The sequence below is a fragment of the Cnephaeus nilssonii genome (genome assembly GCF_951640355.1).
Source record: "Cnephaeus nilssonii genome assembly, chromosome: 15".
Taxonomy (NCBI): domain Eukaryota; kingdom Metazoa; phylum Chordata; class Mammalia; order Chiroptera; family Vespertilionidae; genus Cnephaeus; species Cnephaeus nilssonii.
This window is the reverse complement of record NC_137086.1, coordinates 44,267,864-44,286,731: the sequence shown is the minus strand read 5'-3', so window position 1 is coordinate 44,286,731 and position 18,868 is coordinate 44,267,864. Positions and strand designations below refer to the sequence as shown.

At 53.7% G+C, this 18,868-nt stretch overlaps 1 protein-coding gene across 1 annotated transcript; it reads left to right on the top strand.

The window, feature by feature from the left end:
- Nucleotides 1–6,188: 6,188 nt before the first annotated feature.
- Nucleotides 6,189–16,528, top strand: FBXO41 (F-box protein 41; the record flags this gene model as incomplete). Its single annotated transcript, XM_079791892.1, has 12 exons — nt 6,189–7,084; nt 9,026–9,236; nt 9,693–9,766; nt 10,036–10,394; nt 11,843–12,084; nt 12,352–12,467; nt 12,596–12,748; nt 12,915–13,010; nt 14,414–14,532; nt 14,704–14,862; nt 16,151–16,266; nt 16,423–16,528. 12 exons carry the CDS (start codon nt 6,189–6,191, stop codon nt 16,483–16,485), a joined length of 2,604 nt encoding a protein of 867 aa, XP_079648018.1. The 3' UTR covers nt 16,486–16,528.
- Nucleotides 16,529–18,868: the final 2,340 nt, after the last annotated feature.

Below are 18,868 nucleotides of genomic sequence, written 5' to 3'. Positions count from 1 at the left end.
TTTGAATATGTGTGAAAATGTCCATAACTAAAAGTTGGATTTTTTTAGATCCGTGTCCTACCACACATACCGAAAATTTCTAGATGGATTAAAACTCCATTGTATAAAAGGAAACCACACAGCCTGAAATATTTACATGCTACCAAGGCATTGTAAGTTTATGGTTTTAAGACTGTTTAAAGCCCTTAATTAAGAATTTTGTTTCTGTACTTTTACCAAAAGGAATCACAAAGTACTGAAAGAAAACATATGTAACTTTATACATAAACTTTGGGTAGGGCTGGACCTCCTAAGCATAACAACAAAATCGGAAATCAGAAAGATTTTACTGATGCAAATTTTAAACATTAGTATATCAATAAAGATCATAAATAAAAGTAAAAGCCAATCAACACACCTGAGAAAAATATTGGTAGTATATAAATGACAAAGGATCGATATTATAAAAAGCCTTTGCAAATCAATAAGAAAATATGAATGTTCAGTCTAAAAATGAGCAAAGTAGTGCATAGGCAAGTCACCAAGTGACACAGGTGACTGATAAATGTGTGGGAAAAAAATGTCTAGCTAGAGTAATCAAAGAAATGCAAGTGAAACAGCCAGGCCATTTCTCATATGCAGATTGGCAGGAATACAGTGATGCCAAGGTGTGAAGCTGAGGAGTTTGGCTGCAGTTAATAGACGATGGGGAGCCATTGAAGAAGCACGAGCAGGAGTCATTTGGAGACAGAGGGATCTGGTGCCTAATACGGGATGGAACAGAGCTGTGAGACTGAAGCTGGGCCAGCAGTCCTAGGTGTGAGGAGGCAGTGGCCCAGAGAAGCATGAAGCATGAAAACAATTGGGTTGAAATATCAGCAGGTCTTGATGGTTAGCAGAGAGAGCAAAATCAAGATGGCCAGTGGGTATGGTGTGACAGAGGGGAGGGCAGCAGCACCACTGAAGGAAATAGGGATGCTGGGGAGGGGGCAAGAGGTAGTCCAAGGTTTTTTTGACACTGTGGGTCTTTGTATTAGTCCAGAGTCTCATTACTAGTGACTAGCAACAATGCTTTAAGCTACAAAAAGAATTTGCTGTCTAATTACAATTGACAAGTCTTAGGTTAAAGTTTCAGGCACATCTGGATTGGATGCTCAAGGGATGTCATCCATAGTCTGTTTTTCTCCTTGCCCAAAGAGAGGACAGAAATGGTCACAAGCAGATCCAGGCTCGTGTTCTACCAGCTGAGCATAGGTCCCTGAGTGGCTGAATTAGCCCGTTACTGAATGATCACTGTGATGAACAGGCTAATGGCATCTGTGCTCCCCTGGAGCTAGGAGGTGTGGGGTCAGCTCTACAGAGACACCATTTATGGATAATAAAGAACATTAAAAACTTAAACAAAAAGATAGATACAGAGGCAGTAAAGCATCAAACAGACTGTCAAATTATAGCAGGAAGGTTAGGGAGAGGTGGGGAAGATAAGAGATCAATCAAAGGACTTGTATGCATGCATATAAGCATAACCAATGGACGCAAAACTCTGGGGGGTGAGGGCATATATGGGAGTGGGGTGGGGGGGGAATGGTAAAATATGTACACATATAATACCTTAATAAAAAAAATTGGAAAAAAAAACAAAGTGGGGGGAATGGTTCTCTAAGGGAAAATTGGGGGTCTATCCACAAAGGGCGACTGGAGCTGAGCAGCAAAAACAATGCATGTCCACTACATTCTACCTCTTGGCTGTCCAAGATCTACACAGAACCCCTCCATAAAATTTTTACCAAATTTTATTTATCATAATGCAATTATCTCTCACAAAACTTAAAAAAAAAAAACACTGTCCTATCTCTGTGGGTTTTTAAAAAATATATTTTTATTGATTTCAGAGAGGGAGAGGGAGATAGAAACATCAATGATGAGACAGAATCATTGATTGGCTGCCTCCTGCATGCCCCACACTGGGGATCAAGCCTGCAACCTGGGCATGTGCCCTGACTGTGAATCTAACCGTGACCTCCTGGTTCATAGGTCGAAGCTCAACCACTGCGCCACATCGGCCCGGCAAAACACACTGTCCTATCTCTGGAATGAAACGTTCCAACTTCTTACTGAGTTACCACATTCAGGCCCACTTCAAGATCTTGGTGAGCTGTCTGGCAAGGTACTGAGCTAGCTAGCCCCTCATGGTCTTTCAATGTATGGCCAGGTTACAATGATGGAGGAAAAATCGGGTAACTGAAAGAACAAACACTCTCCCAGCTGAAGAGGGGAGATGAGGAAAATCACCCAGTGGTCACAAGCCCATAGCATGTTCCACACGCTCGGCCAGTTGGCAAGGACCCCGTATTGGTTGCTCTGGTTGTGCTGTTTCAGACAGCGACCCTTGTCATTTGTGCTCTTGGCCCCTGAGGGGCACTGAGGAGTCCCCTCCCAGTGGTGTGGGTTTGGTGGGTGGGGAACTGTAGGAGCTCAGTATTCCCTAGCCTTTGTTTTCCAGGTTTGTGGGTTGTTTTTTTTCTGGCAATACAATTCCCTTAATCATTAGGAAGCTTTCAGTCAATTTGCATTCAGTCATCCCCAGAGCTATTAACCAAACTAGAGACCTCACTGAAGTTATAATTCTTGAATGGAGTCCCTGGTGATGGTGTTGGGAAGCAGGAGGGGTTGTCTCTTAGCAACAGGCCTTGGTGCTCTGCACATCCCAGGAGCCCATGGTTCTGTGGCCTCTACGTAGGCCTGTACCACAGGGCCGTTCACATCCCTACTGTAGGGTGGGAGGCATAGTTCATTTGCCCCTTCCCACTCAAACTGCATCCCCATGGGAGGCTGCTTATAATGAAAGCAGCGGTTGCTTCTGTGGAGCTGGGAGGGCACAGCCGAAGGGTTGCAGGAGGGTCTGGGGAGTCAAGAGCCTGACAGGCCCCAGGCTTGTCTCCCTCTGTGTTTCCAGCTTCCCTGTCTTTGCCTGAGCTGACTTTAGCTAGAAGCAGAGAACTGGCTCTTAATTATCTGACTCTCAGCCATATTGGATTACTGGCCTCAGGCAGAAAGAGCCTCTCTGGGCGCAGCAGCATTTTCTCCCTCTGCTTTCAGATGGGCCAGAGCGTGTCTTTCTTATTGGACCTTACTGAGGCCACACCCCAATGCTGTGACATTTTTCTACAAGTCCCCTACAGTTCCAGCCTAGGTGGGAACATCGTCTAAGCTCCAGAGGCAGCGGGAGAGCTTAGTCAACTGCTTTGCTGCCATGTAGCAGGGTTCACCACTTCCAAGTGGGTGGAGCAGTACTGTGTACTCCCCCCTTAGTTCAGCTAATGCCTTCTGAGGGTCTGTTGCTTTTAAAAATTCCACTCCTGATTCTAATGTCTGGAGGACTTTTTCCTGGTGCAAGTAACAGACTCATGTCCAGCTGGCTTAAACAGTGTCTTTAAGGAATCTCTCTTTATCTCTTTCTTCTTCCTTCCTCTTCCTCCTCCTCCTTCCTCTTTCTTCTTCTTCTTGGATTTCAGAGAGGAAGGGAGAGGGAGATAGAGATAGAAACATCAATGATGAGAGAGAATCAGTGATTGTCTGTCTCCTGCACATGCCTGAAACCAAGGCATGTGCCCTGACCGGGAATCGAACCATGACCTCCTGGTTTATAGGTCAATGCTCAACGAGGGAGCCATGCCAGCTGGGGTCAGTTCTGCTTCTTTATGTTGGCTTCATTCCCAGGTGGTTCCTCCCAAAGATGGCCTCATCAGCTTAGAAACCTGAGCCCAAAGGGATGCTTCCCTCCCGGAGTTCCAAAGAAGTTCTGGAGAAAAAACTCATTAACTCAATGAGAAAATACTCATTGATTCAACTTGGGTGATATGTGCTCATCCCAAGCCTCTGGTTCACCAGGCCTATATCACATTCTTACCCCTGAAGCCAGGGATGGGCCATCAACCCCCACCCAGACCACATGGACTGAGAAAACGGGAAAGGAACAATGGTTCCCCAAGGTCAAAGCAGGGTGCTCTTCTCATGAGGAGGACTGGGGGCTGGGCTGCAAAGGGAACAGACATTACACACTCATACATCCATGTGGAAATGCCAAAGCAAATGGAACTCAAGAACAAGTCAGGATGGAGAGGCAGAGCTGAGACTTAATGGATTTACCGTGTGAGTTAACTCTTGGGAGTGCCAGGGGAGAAGATAGAGGCAAAGGGGGCATGAAGACCTCCCATCAGGAGACAAGAAGATTAGGAAAGCAGCAAGAAGAGGAGGTCAGAGATCCCAAACTAGGCACCTTAATGGTAACCTATAAAGTCTGAGGGGTCAGGAGACTCAGCCAAGGGGTCAAGTGGGTAAAGATACCTGATGACAATTGAATTGTCTGACTAGCAGGTGGGCTGTGATCTGGTGGAGCATGTGACATCAGAGGGTGGTTGAAACCGGATTGCAGGCCTTTAGAAAGAAGAAGGCAGTGAGGAATGGGGGAGAGATCCCAGGAGGCAGGGGAGGGGTGACCAGAAGCCAGAGATGATGGGGGGATGCACAGTGGGAGTTGAGGGTGACCAAGGCTGGGATTCCAGGAAGGGTGGCTGCTTGTGCCAGAAGAGGTCTGGGGAGGACAAATATCATGACCCCTGGAGTAAAGGACAGGCAAGGCCGCTTATTGGAGACCAACGTAGCAATGAGATCCGAGGAAAGGACCTAGGTGCCTGGAGCGGCAGGGATTGGAGAGCAGGGTTCAGAAGAAAGGGTAGGAACAAACAGTGACACAGGGGTACTGTCAGGTGAGGTGACATCTTCGTCACTGCATCCTGGTACCAGTTGTCCAGCCTGTCTTATGGGTGTGGTTCACATGACATGGAAATAAGCATATGTTTTTTTTTCTCACTTTTTTTAATTTAGGTATTATATGTGTACATATCTTACCATTGTCCCCCCCACCCCACACCCATACATGCCCTCACCCCCCCCAGAGTTTTGTGTCCATTGGTTATGCTTATATGCATGCATACAAGTCCTTCGGTTGATCTCTTATCTCCCCCCCCCCCCTCCCTAACCTTCCCCCTGTAATTTGACAGTCTGTTTGATGCTTTACTGTCTCTGTATCTATATTTTTGTTCATCAGTTTGTAATGTTCTTTATTATCCATAAATGAGTGAGATCATGTGGTATTTTTCTTTCATTGACTGGCTTATTGGAAATAAGCATATCTTTTAAGAATTTTTTTTGAGATGTAACATACATCCAGTCAGGTACATATAGTGCACAAATCTCAAGTGTACCAGTACAGTTGATTGTTTACATATGTATACACCTGTATTACATAAGGTTCCCTCTTGCCCCTTCCCAGTCCATAGAGACCCCTAGGGGTAACCTCCATTCTGACTTTGTCATCTTCAATTTAGTCTGTTCTTAAACTCCACGTATATTGAATCCTATAGTGTGCACCCTGGTCTGGCTTCTTTCATCCATGTTGTTGCATGTACCAATGGTTCCTTTTCTTACTGCTGGGTTATTATTCCATTATGAATATATGAATATACCACAGTTTATTCATTCTATTGGTGATGGGCACTTGGGTTATATCCAGGTTGGAACTATTATAAATAAAACGAATGTCTTTTTAAAAATAATTTTTTTATTGATTTCAGAGAGGGAGAGAGAGAAATGTCAATGAGAGACACTTCTAATGACTGGCTCCTGTACACCCCACACTGAGGATCTAGCCTTCAACCCTGGCATGTGCCCTGACCAGGAATCAAACCCTGGGACCTCTTGGTCCATGGGACGCTGCTCAACCCACTGAGCCTTACCGACCTCGCAAAACGAATGCCTTTTTTTTTTTTCTTTCCTTAAAGGATTCTTTTTTTTTTTTTTTTTCCACTCTCACACATGCACAGGCCCTTGCACAGGTACCACAGCAAGCCAGCCCCCTCTGGGAGGTCAGGCCATGGGTCTCCCCTCGCCCCTCTCTGGGCACATGTTGTCCTGGGAAAGTCCATTTCCTCACGGGTACGGGTACGGGTACGGGGTGTGAGGAAGGGAAGCGGGGATACCCTTCCTAAGACCTACTCCCTCTCTTCTAGCCTCCTCACCCCTGACCGCGGGTGCCCTGAGCCTTCCTGATCCCGCAGGGGGGCTCGCCCGCGGCCCCCCATGAGTGCACCCGGTTGATCGGCGGGGCGGCCGCGGTGGAGCCCGAAGGCCGCGGGGGCGGCGGGGCCATGGCCTCGCTGGACCTGCCGTACCGCTGCCCCCGCTGCGGGGAGCACAAGCGCTTCCGGAGCCTGTCGTCTCTGCGCGCGCACCTGGAGTACAGCCACACGTACGAGACCCTCTACATCCTCTCCAAGACCAACAGCATCTGCGAGGGCGCCGCAGCTGCCGCAGCGGCCGCCGCGGCTTCGGGCTTCCCGCTGGCGCCCGAGCCCGCCGCCCTGCTGGCCGTGCCCGGCGCCCGGCGCGAGGTCTTCGAGAGCACGTCCTTCCAGGGCAAGGAGCAGGCGGCCGGGCCGGCGCCCGCCCCGCCCCACCTGCTGCACCACCACCACCACCACGCGCCCCTCGCCCACTTCCCCGGCGACCTGGTGCCCGCCGGCCTGCCCTGCGAGGAGCTGGCGGAGCCCGGCCTCGTGCCCGCCGCCGCCGCCCGCTACGCGCTGCGCGAGATTGAGATCCCGCTGGGGGAGCTGTTCGCCCGCAAGTCCGTGGCCTCCTCGGCGTGCTCCACGCCGCCCCCCGGCCCCAGCCCTTGCCCCGGGCCCACCACCGCCTCGCCCGCTTCCCCCTCGCCCGCCGATGTGGCTTACGAGGAGGGCCTGGCGCGCCTCAAGATCCGCGCGCTGGAGAAGCTGGAGGTGGACCGGCGGCTGGAGCGGCTGAGCGAGGAGGTGGAGCAGAAGATTGCCGGCCAGGTGGGCCGGCTGCAGGCCGAGCTGGAGCGCAAGGCCGCGGAGCTGGAGACGGCGCGGCAGGAGAGCGCGCGGCTGGGGCGCGAGAAGGAGGAGCTGGAGGAGCGCGCGTCCGAGCTCTCGCGCCAGGTGGACGTGAGCGTGGAGCTGCTGGCCTCACTCAAGCAGGACCTCGTGCACAAGGAACAGGAGCTGAGCCGCAAGCAGCAGTGAGTGGCCCGCCGGGCCCCGGGGGTGAATGTGCCCGCCAGTGTTCCCTCGTGGGTGACCCTGTGTGTCATTGTGCTACTGCCACCCACCGTGAGTGTGGCAATGAGTGTGTCTGTGTGTGAGGCCATGAGCATGGAACGGTGGTGCCTGTGGGGCCAACAGTGTCATGACTGTGTTTAGGACTGTGCGTCCATGGCAGTATGACCATGTGTGCCAATGAAGACTGTGTTTCTCTTCCTTCTCTATTCTCCTAGCCCAGTGGTCGGCAAACCGCGGCTCGCGAGCCACATGCGGCTCTTTGGACCCTTGAGTGTCTCTCTTCCACAAAATACCACGTGCGGGGGCACGCACGTACAGTGCGATTGAAACTTCGTGGCCCATGCGCAGAAGTCGGTTTTCGGCTCAAAAGAAATTTCAATCCTCGTACTGTTGATATTTGGCTCTGTTGACTGATGAGTTTGCCGACCACTGTCCTAGCCAAAGCCAGCTCCCGCATTATGGCACCAGGTCCTCTTCCCTTTTGCACACTCAGAGACACAGCCGAATTCCCCCCTCTCCCACTGCCCTCATGAGATTCCCCCTACCTACTGTATCATTCCTGAAAGCACACCAACAAGCTCATTCTGCCACCTGCCACAACCCTACCTCCCCCTTGAGCTGCCCCTTTTCTCGCCTTCTTGCAGAACAACTCTTTAAAGTATTGCTTATCCTCCTTGTCTCCCAATTTCTTTCCCTGTGTTCTCTTTTGAACCCAATCTGATTAGGTGTCCACCTCCACCACTCTTCTCCTTGTCACCAACGATCTTCATGTTGCCAAGGCCAAACCATCATCTTACTTGGCCTATCAGCAGCCTTTGACACAGCTGATCTTGAAACACGTTCTTTAAAATATATATATAATTGATTTCAGAGAGGAAAGGAAAGGGAGAGAGAGATAGAAACATCAATGATGAGAGAGAATCATTGATTAGCTGCCTCCTGCAATGCCCCACAGTGGGAATCGAGCCCGCAACCCGGACATGTGTCCTGACCAGGAATTGAACCGTGACCTCCTGGTTCATAGGTCAATGCTCAACCACTGAGCCAGGCTGGCCGGTGAAACACATTCTTCACTTGGCTTCCAGGACACTCTCCTGGGATCTCCTTCTATCTCTTTGCTCCTCCTCAGTCTTTGTTGCTTCTCCTTATGTCTCTCGTCTTTAAGTGTAGAATCATGAAATATGTAGGTGTTATGCATCTGTCCCCATAGTGATACAAGCTCCATGGTGGCAGGAATTTTTCTCTGCTTATTCACTGCTGTGTCCCCAATACCTAGAACCAAGAAGGTGCTCAGTCAATGTTGAGTGGATGCATGAACAACCGTGAATGCAATTGGGAGTAAATGCTCTTGTGACTCTTAAGTGTGCTGTGTGTACATGCAACTCCTGGAGGGTGGTAGTGCAATTGGAAGTATGCTTCTGCATCTGAGAAGGTTTCTGAAAAATGTGTGTGTGGTGGGGAGGGAGGTGGGGGGGGGGGGTTGAATGTGTTGGTGAGCTGTGCCTTTCTCAGACTGTGTGCCTGCGAATGAACATGAATACATATATTTGAGTGTGGGGCTATGTATTGGACTTTGCGTACTTGGCTGTGTGACTGTGTGTGTCTGGAGGCAGGAGGTGGCTGTGTGTGACTGAGTATGCCTGGGGAACAGGGATGTCCAGTTGTGTGGGGCTGGGTGAGTGGGGTGTGAGTGTGTAACTCGGAATATATGCTGGCATTCCCGTGTGTGCCGTTGTGTGGGACAGTGTGCCTGGGCCTGTTCTGTGTGTTTCCATGTGACCATGAGCAGACACGGGGGGCAGCGGTGCCCCATGTCGCTCCCCCACTGGCCAGGGCCTCCTCTAGAGGGTGGGTGGGCAGACAGGCTGAGGCACCGGGGTAAGAGACTGCTCCGGGCCCAGGGAGGTGGTGCAGATCGACCAGTTCCTGAAGGAGACTGCGGCACGGGAGGCCAGCGCCAAGCTGCGGCTGCAGCAGTTCATCGAGGAGCTCCTGGAGCGGGCGGACCGTGCCGAACGGCAGCTGCAGGTCATCAGCAGCAGCTGTGGCAGCACACCGAGTGCCAGCCTGGGCCGTGGAGCTGGGCCCGGGCCCCGGGGCCCAGGCAGAGTGGTGAGTGCCCACCTACCTTCCCTCCTCCACCTGCACACCTGACTTCCACAAACTCCCCTCACATGTGGCCTGACATCTCCCCTGTAATGCTCCCTCTTTGACTCTTCCCCATGAGCAGACTGTAGGCCTGAAGTAGGGGGTCAAGGAATAGGGGAGCCCCTCTGAGGTGGCAGAAGCGCAGGCCCCTGAGGCTGTAGTGAGGTGTGATTCAGAGGCCCATCCCTGCCAATGAGAGCCCAGGAGTCACAAGCTGGGCCTGGGGTGCGGGGTGGGTATGCGGAGGGGGCTGGCGAGCCTGCCTCTCGGCTGTCTGTCTGTCTATTTGTCCATCTTTCCCAACTTTTTTCCTTCTTCTCTCTCCTCTTCTCTCCATCTTGCACCCTGTTTTACCTGCTCCTTCTCATCCTCTTGCCTCCTCTGCCTCCTTCCCTTCCCTCCTGCTCTGGGGGCCCACAGCGAGAACACCACGTGGGGATGGCCATGCCTAGCACATATGCGGTGTCACGGCATGGCTCCTCTCCCAGCACAGGGTAAGCCTCGGGCCCACCTCCCCCCCCGCCAATGCAGCCCACCCTCACCCTGGCCCACTGGCTGGCTGACCTGTCTGGAGGCGGGTCTCCCCTCTCCCCATCCTCCTTGGGTCCCCTCTGTCCGTCCGTCTGCCTTTCCACACTCAGAAGGGGCTCTTGGAAAGGAGGGCGGGTGGGTTGCCCTTGGCCAGTGTTAGGGGCGGGATGGGGCGTTTGGGCAGGCCCGGTGCCTCTCCCTTCTCCTTACCATCGGCTCCACCCCACCGTAGGGCCTCCAGCCGTGTCCCCGCTGCATCCCAGAGCTCAGGCTGCTATGACAGTGACAGTCTGGAGTTGCCCCGGCCAGAAGAAGGGGCCCCGGAGGACAGTAACCCTGGGGGCGTGGGCACTCGGGCCCAGGCTGCCAACGGCGGCTCAGAGCGGGCTCAGGCCCCTCGAAGCTCAGGCCTGCGGCGCCAGGCCATTCAGAACTGGCAGCGCAGACCCCGCCGGCACAGCACGGAGGGCGAGGAGGGCGACATTTCGGACGTGGGCTCCCGAACCACCGAGTCAGAGGCCGAGGGCCCCTCGGACGTCCCCCGCCCTGGGCCTGCTATGGCGGGGCCACTAAGCAGCTGCCGGCTCTCAGGTGAGTCCTAGCGGGGTGGGCAGAGAGGTCAGGCTTTCCCATGGAGCAGGCCCTCTCGGAAGACACAGGGCTGAGGCAGCACATCTCCTGGGCTCCTGCACCCCCTCCCCCCTAGCCCAGACTTCCCACAATGAGAACGGCATTCCCCACAGCGCCCTGCAAGCCCCGGGGGGAACTCAGGCGGCAGGGCAGTGCTGCAGCACGGGGCACTCCAGTTGGGTGGTGCACAAGGATGCCACACCCAAAGGGCTCCGTTTATGTGGTGGGTTCACTGACATTTACAGGAGAGTAGCTAGGTGCTGACTCCGGACTCTGGCCCCTGAAGCAGTTGGAGGAGGGGTGCCTTCCCATATGCAGGCGTCCTCAAACTACGGCCCGCGGGCCACATGCGGGTGTTTTTGCCGTTTTGTTTTTTTACTTCAAAGTAAGATATGTGCAGTGTGCATAGGAATTTGTTCATAGTTTTTTTTAAAACTATAGTCCGGCCCTCCAGCGGTCTGAGGGACAGTGAACTGGCCCCCTGTTTAAAAAGTTTGAGGACCCCTCTGTAGAAACGAGGCCATGTTTTACTCTTATAAATGAAAATTTCTGATAATCTAAAACATTGACACTTCAATTTGCAGTATTTTGTTTTGTACTCAATATATTAACATTCCTCTGAATGGTATTGATAAGTGGTTCAGAAGAGTAACTCAGTAAAGTAAAAGTAATATTTATTCATGATAAGCAATTAAATTATTTGCCTAACTTAAGAAAACTACTGTGCGTAACTCAATTTGACACAAGGCGATAGAAGAGTCCGAGTTTACCTGTGGAATATGTTGGTTTATTCTCAGTGTTTGAAGATACATTTGAAGATAATTGATTTGGGAAGATGCCATATAATCTTACTTTTTTTTTAACCTGCATGCTGTAAATGTGTTTTATGTTTAAATAAAGAGGAAAAATTTTATGAAATGTAAAAAAAAAAAAAAAAGAAAGAAAGAAACAAGGCCATGCACTTAGGCGGATGGGGCAGGGCCAGGAGGCGAGAGGGCTCCGGTCAGGGTGGATGGCTGCCCTGTGACTGCTTTAGGCAGCCTCTCACCTGCCTCTGTTCCCAGAGGCCCCGTTTCCCTCCATCCGTACCCTAACCCTCCACACCCTTTCCTTCTCCAAACGTGATTCAGTTGCCTCATCTAAGGGGTGAGTTCAGACTATGCGATGACATATTATCTTGAAAATAATTTACTTGAGGAAAGACTACCTTTTCTAATTTGCAAAATTAGGGGTGGGGTGATGCAGAAGAGAGGAATGCAGAGGCCCTTGTCGTTCCCCCAAGGCACTGGTCCCCCAGCCTGGGTCCCCCATGCCTCCTGCAGCTCCTACCCTACCCGAGCTCCACACCCACATCCCCATGCTGGCCTTTGACCCTCCATACTCACCTTTGACCCTTTGGTATTGTGCAGCCCGCTCTGAGGGAGGCAGTGGGCGGGGTCGGCGAGCAGAGAGGGGCAGCCCCTCCCGTTCCAATGAGGTCATCAGCCCAGAGATCCTCAAGATGCGAGCCGCCCTGTTCTGCATCTTCACCTACTTGGACACCCGCACACTCCTGCACGCCGCCGAGGTCTGCCGCGACTGGCGCTTCGTGGCCCGCCACCCTGCTGTCTGGACACGAGTGCTGCTCGAGAATGCCCGAGTCTGTTCCAAGGTAGCTGTTTCTGCCCACTTTCCCTGCCCTCCCACTCATCCCTGCGGTGAACTCAACGCGCGCGCCTGCACACATGCACACGCACACACACATCCCCCCTTTCCAGCATCTGGTCCCTCTAGGTTTGGTCCTTGCAATCCTCACAAGACCCCACCTCTTGCCTGGTTTCCTAAAATGCTCTCATGGAGCTCCTATCCTGGAGCTGGTCCACCTCCAGCCAACCAGGTTCAGACCCCTCACCCCCAGGTCACCCCTCTCTCCCTGCAGTTCTTGGCAATGCTGGCTCAGTGGTGCACCCAGGCCCACTCGCTGACACTGCAGAACCTGAAGCCTCGGCAGCGGGGCAAGAAGGAAAGCAAGGAGGAGTATGCCCGGAGCACCCGGTGAGGCCGTGGTGGGTGGTGTGTGGGTGGGAGGGTGCTCCTGGGCCACAGACCTAGAATTATGTGGCGATGCTTCTCAGAGCAGGAGGTGGCCACAGGCCTCTCTCTGACCTCTGGGCCATCCCCAGTGGCTGTCTGGAAGCAGGGCTGGAGTCCCTGCTGAAGGCGGCGGGGGGCAACCTGCTGATCCTGCGCATCTCGCACTGTCCCAACATCCTCACTGACCGTTCGCTCTGGCTGGCCAGCTGCTACTGCCGCGCTCTGCAGGCCGTCACCTACAGGTGGGTCCATCCCACCGGAAGCATCCCCAAGAGGGGTCCCTGGGCTCTGCTCTGCACACCCTTCTCCCCGGGCTCTCAGGCAGAGACCCAAGAGCTCTGCGGCCTCGGGGAAGGGAGCAGAGGCCACCGGGGAGAGTGGGTGGCCCCAGCTTTGTCTTTTCAACAGGAGCGCCACAGATCCTGTCGGCCATGAGGTCATTTGGGCCCTGGGCGCAGGCTGCAGAGAGATAGTCTCCCTCCAGGTGGCGCCGCTTCACCCCTGGTGAGCCCTGGCTGGGTCAGGAGGGGACAGAGTTGGGTGGGGTCTGCGGCTGAGGACTGAGCAGATCTAGGCCCACTCGATCATCTGGCTGGGGAGACCAGATTCACCTTCATCAATCTGTGTGTTTAGGTGTTAGGAGCAAGGCTTAATGAACATCATGTCCTGGTTACTAGAGTATGACTTTGGGCAACCCAATTGTGCTTCAGTTTCTCAACCTGCAAAGGAGAGGTGATATTAGGGATCTGTTGACCTTATTAGGACTGTTGCTGGCTCAGATGAGATGTGTCCATGAAGCCTGCAGGGCCCACAGTGAGTGAGGCGTGAGCACTAGGGAGGCTGGTTTGGCACGTGAAAGGCAGTTCAGGGTGGTCAGTGTATAAACGTAGAAAAGAGCTGGTGGCTGGTGAGTCCAGGGTGTGGGGTCACTCATGGCTCTCCTTGGAGCTCCTTGAACATGGCAGGATTTTCTGCTCCCTGCACCTTGACCTCCAAGCCCTCTCTTCATGTGACAACTCCTCCCAACCCCTCCAGGGTCCTGTCACTAACATCCTGGGAGAGTTTGTCACTGTTCTCCTGCCTTCATTCCTACTGCACCTTGTCCCCACCCTGCTATAGTCCACTTTGCAACAGCTTCTCTATATTTCAGTCTCCACAAGACTCATGGTTCTCAGGGCAGAGGCTGAAATGTGGGTTCCACATCTGTGGTACCAAGAGTGTGACAGATGTCTGTGGCCTGGGCAAGTGCTTAGGGATGATGCAGTGTTCAGGGAAATGGCCAGTTTGGTGTGAGTGGTGGGCAGAGCCGAGCAGTGAGTGTGTAAAGTCAGGTCGGGGAAAGGTCAGGAAGGCCTTGCCGAAGGGGCTTAGATTTTTGCATTTTTTAATCTAGAAAGGGCTGGGAAGCAACTGGGGATTTTAGATCTTAAAAAATGGGATTACATCAGACAGGTAACATTCTTTGTGCCCCTCTTCACCCCACTGTCTGCTCCTTCAGGACAGGGACCATGTCTGTATTGTCACCACTGCATCCCCAGGGCCTAGCTCAGTTGTTCTTGGCTGTAGTAGATTCTTAAAACCATTTGTTGAATGACTGAGTGAGGGAATGTAGGAATGACTGGCGTACCCTCAGCAGCAGGTAGTCTAGTCATAATCCAGATGAACATTGATCGTGGTCTGAACTGTAGGTTGAAGTCTTATTCAGGAATCAGAATCCATGGGTCTTGGCAGGAGATGAGGGAGGGGGAGTCAGGGATGATCCCAGGTTTCTGACTTGAGCAGCTGGGGTGATTGGTGGGGCCCTTGCCCAAGGGTGAGCCTGAAGGTGAGCCCAAAGGAGGGTGAGGCTTGGGGTGTCATTTAACCAGAGGCTTTCCTGACGGCCCTTCCTTCCCCCCATTCTCCAGCCAGCAGCCCTTGCGCTTCAGTAATCGTTGCCTGCAGATGATCGGTCGCTGTTGGCCCCACCTCAGGGCCCTGGGGGTTGGGGGTGCCGGCTGTGGGGTGCAGGGCCTGGCATCACTCGGTAAGTTTTTCCTTGGGGCTAGGGTGGGGGTTAGTGGGATGCAGGCATGGGCGCGATACTGACATCTCAGAGGAGCTCTGGGCTGCAGCCTGGGTGATAGCTGGAGCATCAGGTGGGCAGGAGGTAACCTGGAGAGTGGGTCAGCAGCACCTTCCCGCTTCCTCTTCCTAGCAAGAAACTGCATGAGGCTGCAGGTCCTGGAGCTGGACCACGTGTCGGAGATCACCCAGGAGGTGGCGGCTGAGGTCTGCCGGGAAGGCCTGAAAGGACTGGAGATGCTGGTGCTCACGGCCACCCCCGTCACTCCCAAAGCCCTGCTGCATTTCAACAGTGAGCGATGGGGAATGCGGGGTGGGGCACACGTGTCACCTCTTACCATGCCTTGCCAGCAAGTAGCATAACCAGCTCCCTGTCACTCCCGGTCAGCAAGCACCAGTGCTGGGGTTAGACTGACCAGGGCTCTAGTCCTGGCTTGGCCACTAGTGCCTTCTGAGGCTGGTGTGGCATTCACGGCCTTACAGCATGTGGTCCAAATAGTTCAGCTCAACTACAGCTATTACCCTATGCTCTACCCGCGTTGGAGACAGGAGCTATGCAGCAGCATCGGCCCCCATGTGAGCCTCCAGCCAAGGGCAGAGGCAGGAGAGCAGGCGGGTTAAGAGCATAGGTTCTGGGGCTTGACTGACCTGGGTCTCAATTCTGACTCTACTGCTTATTAGCTGTGTGACTTCAGGCAGGTTACTATACATCTCTGAGTTCTGTACCCCATCTTCTAAGCTGATTTTTCTAGAATGAATGAGAGGATTAAATGAGATGTGTGTGAGCCTCCAAGGATAATTCAGAGGGAAGACTCCTTTCCCTGGTATAGATTCCAAGTCATGCCTCCTCTGGCCCCACTCCCTCCAGCTATCCACTCCATCCCTGGTCATTCCTCCACCTTCATAGAGGACACGGGTGCCCAGTTTGGGCTGCTCACACCCAAAAGTGAGACCATCATCCAAAACCATTTGACCCTCGGCAAGACCTCAGGTCCTGAGAGCACCAAAGGTTCTTTGACCTTATTATTTCCAGGGTCCTCTTCTTCCCTCCCCTTCAGCTTCATGGCCTTGCCTGGGACTGACCACCAGAACTAACGGCTCAGCCTTCAAAATCATGACCTTCAGGACCCCCTCAGCCTCCTGACCGTCCTGCTCCTCCTCTCCTGACTTCATGGCATCACCCAGTCCCCTTAAGCTCCCAACTTGTTTGCTCCCTGTCTCCCCTCCTCTGTGCTCCAGCCGAGACCCATCAGCCTCACTTCCGCTCCTCTGTCTTTGTAACTCACTCGCCAGTGCCCAGGCCACAGCACACCTGTCCCTTCTGCCAGGGAATTCCCAGAGCTTCTGCACAGCTGTTGCCCACTCATCCTCCCAGAGTCCACCGCAGCCTCTGCTCTGACGTCACCTTCCACCTTCCCCCATGGTCCGGTTGAGCCCCCGGGCAGCGTGGGTCTGCTCTCCTGGTTATGATCCCAGTGCCTGGCATTTGATTGTCTCTCAGCAGGTTCTGATTTCATTAGTGGTGGGAGAGGCGGCAGCCCGGCCAAACTCGGGCTCTCATCTTACCCACCTTTTCCCAGGCATCTGCCGGAACCTCAAGTCCATTGTGGTCCAGATTGGGATTGCTGATTATTTCAAAGAGCCCAGCAGTCCCGAGGCCCAGAAGCTGTTTGAAGACATGGTGACCAAACTCCAGGTGAGGAATTGGCTCTGAGGCCACCCAAGACCCCATGACCCTAGGCTGGGGCTGAGGACTCGGGGGGGGGGGGGGGGTTGTGATGTGAAGAAAGCCTCACCTGTGTGCCCCTGAGGATTTGGCCCCGAGGAGAACTAACCCAGGTTTGCTCTGCAGGCCCTGCGACGGAGGCCCGGCTTCTCTAAGATCCTGCACATCAAGGTGGAAGGCGGCTGCTAACCCGGGTGAGGGGCGGCAGGGCCCCTGCCAGCCCCACCCAGGGCACTCTCTTTGGACTTCCAGAGGGACCCTGATTTGGACTAGTCCTTCAGAGGCCTGGTGTTATCTCTGGCTTCCAGGAAGGGGTTGACAGTTTCCTGTCCTCTCCTGGGACAACAGAACAACAGGCCTGACCCTGGGAACTTCTTCAGGGCAGGGGCTCGGACAGAAGCTGCCCCTTGCCCCTACCCAATCCCCGGCTGGAGCAGCCTTCTGGGCACAGCCAGCGAGGAGCTGTCACCACCAGCACCCGGTGTCTTCCCCCTGCGGGTCTGCAATAACCACCCAGTGGCCCTTGGCTGCGTTGGCAGGCTCCACTCTGGAGGCCCAGCCTCCCGGTCAGGGTCCTCTGCTAGGCCCCAGGCAGGTCAGACTTGGTAAGGAGGGCTCTTCTCCTCGCCCTGCTCCGTCCCAGCCCTCTGTGGGGCACCCCTTCAGACAGCCCACCTGGGACTGGGTCCACATTCTCTAAGGATAACACACGGGCCGAGGAATCTGGGCAAGTGTCAGCCAAAGGTGAGGTAGTAGCAGTGGGCTTGGAAGGGCAAAACATTCACCGAGATTTTCTCCCCAGGACATTGAAACCATCTTTCCCAAAGGAGGGAATTGCCAGGAAGAGAAAAAAATTTCTATTGATATAGACAAGACCTTCCTTCCCCAATAACCACATTTCCCATACAAACAAGAGCTAAATTCTGAGCTAAAAGGTGCATGTTTCCATACCTGCCAGCAATCCCAACCCAGTCACCTGTGAGAAGCAGTTCCTTTTCTCAAGGAATGGCCTTTTTTTCTTTTCTTTTTTTAAATATATTTTTATTGATTTCAGAGAGGAAATGAGAAGGAGAGAGAGAAACATCAATGATGAGAGAATCATTGATTGGCTGCCTCCTGCACGCCCCCTACTGGGGGGTTGAGCCTGCAACCCAGGCATGTGCCCTTGACCGGAATCTAGCCCTGGACCCTTCAGTCTGCAGTCCGATGCTCTATCCACGGCGCCAAACCGGCTAGGGCAGGAATGGCCGTCTAATCCAGGTGCTTGGGCAGGTCTCTGATGGCCTTTGGATCCCCAAGGCTGTGTGGGAGGAAGTCAGTCACTGGCTGACCTCTATATGGGGGCCTGGGGGAGGCTGGGAGGAGGCTGGTTTGGTTTGCTTCCTTGTCTGGCTAGCTTGCTTAAAGATGTAGCCCTTTAAGGAAGCTAGGCCCTTCGAGCCAAGAATGAAGAACCCCCTCATTGGACTTGTCCCCCTCCTCCATCTCATCTGGTCCCATGGGCTAAGGGCTCCATTGGGAGTTTTCTGCCTGGGGGTAGTTCTGAGGCCCAAGCCAGAGCCACTTGGCTTAGAAGCCACAGAATGGATGCAAGTGGGGGTTTCACTCGCCCTTACGTGGTCCCCACAGGACCAGGTCCCAGCACTAAGACTCAGGTCTCCCCAGTTCCTCCTCAGAACTCCCACAGTGGCTGAGGTCGTGGGTCCTGCCACCCTTCATTTGGAAAGTTCTTTCATTCACCTAGATTCGTCTTAGGGTTTCCTTCTCTCCTGCACAGGACTGGCTCTCAGCCCTAACCATTAGGCAGCTGGTGTGGCCAGGGTAGGGTTCCTCCAATTTCTCAGTTCTTTCCAGGGACCCAACTTTCTCCTACAACCTAGCTTGAACATCAAGACCCAGCCCTGGGTTAGCCTCCAGAGCTGGGCCCCACAGACTTAGCAGTGCCCCCTGCTTCCCTGGCTCTACACCCAGTTCTCCCGGCTCTTCCCATTGTTGATGGCTTTTCCTGGCCCTGCCCTTTGAAGACCCCAAATACCAAGGGTGTCATGTTGGCAACTCCCTGTCCTGTCCTGCACGAAGCTTTGGCCGTGTGGTATCTCCACTCCAGAGCAGCTGGTTTTATTGACTCCTCTTCAGCTCTGTCCCCAGGAATCATGGGAAGAAGCACAACTCTGCGGGCCTAGAGGGAGGTGGAGGTCCACTTAGGCCTGGCTGCCCTGGGTGCATCAGTCCTGCCTTCCAACTGCACCCTCCAAAGCCCTGCTCCACATGACCCCAGGATCAGAGGTGCTTCCTCCCTGTGTCCTGGACAAAGCACAAAGGGATGCCCTGCTTGGCCAGAGCCTGCCCTACCGGGACCTTTTCTGCCCCAGGAAGCCTCTGTCCCTGAATACAGGCTCTGGGCAGTTTCCCCATGGGTGGGTGCCCACCGGGATGCCCAGCATCCGCCCTGGGAAAGGTAGTCAGTGCCCGGGCAGTGAGCTGAAGTGGGAGAAAGGCAGCGCTGAAGGGACTGTCAGTAATAGTTTACTCACTCATTTGTTCATTTGTGTGACAGCCCTGCACACCGCCA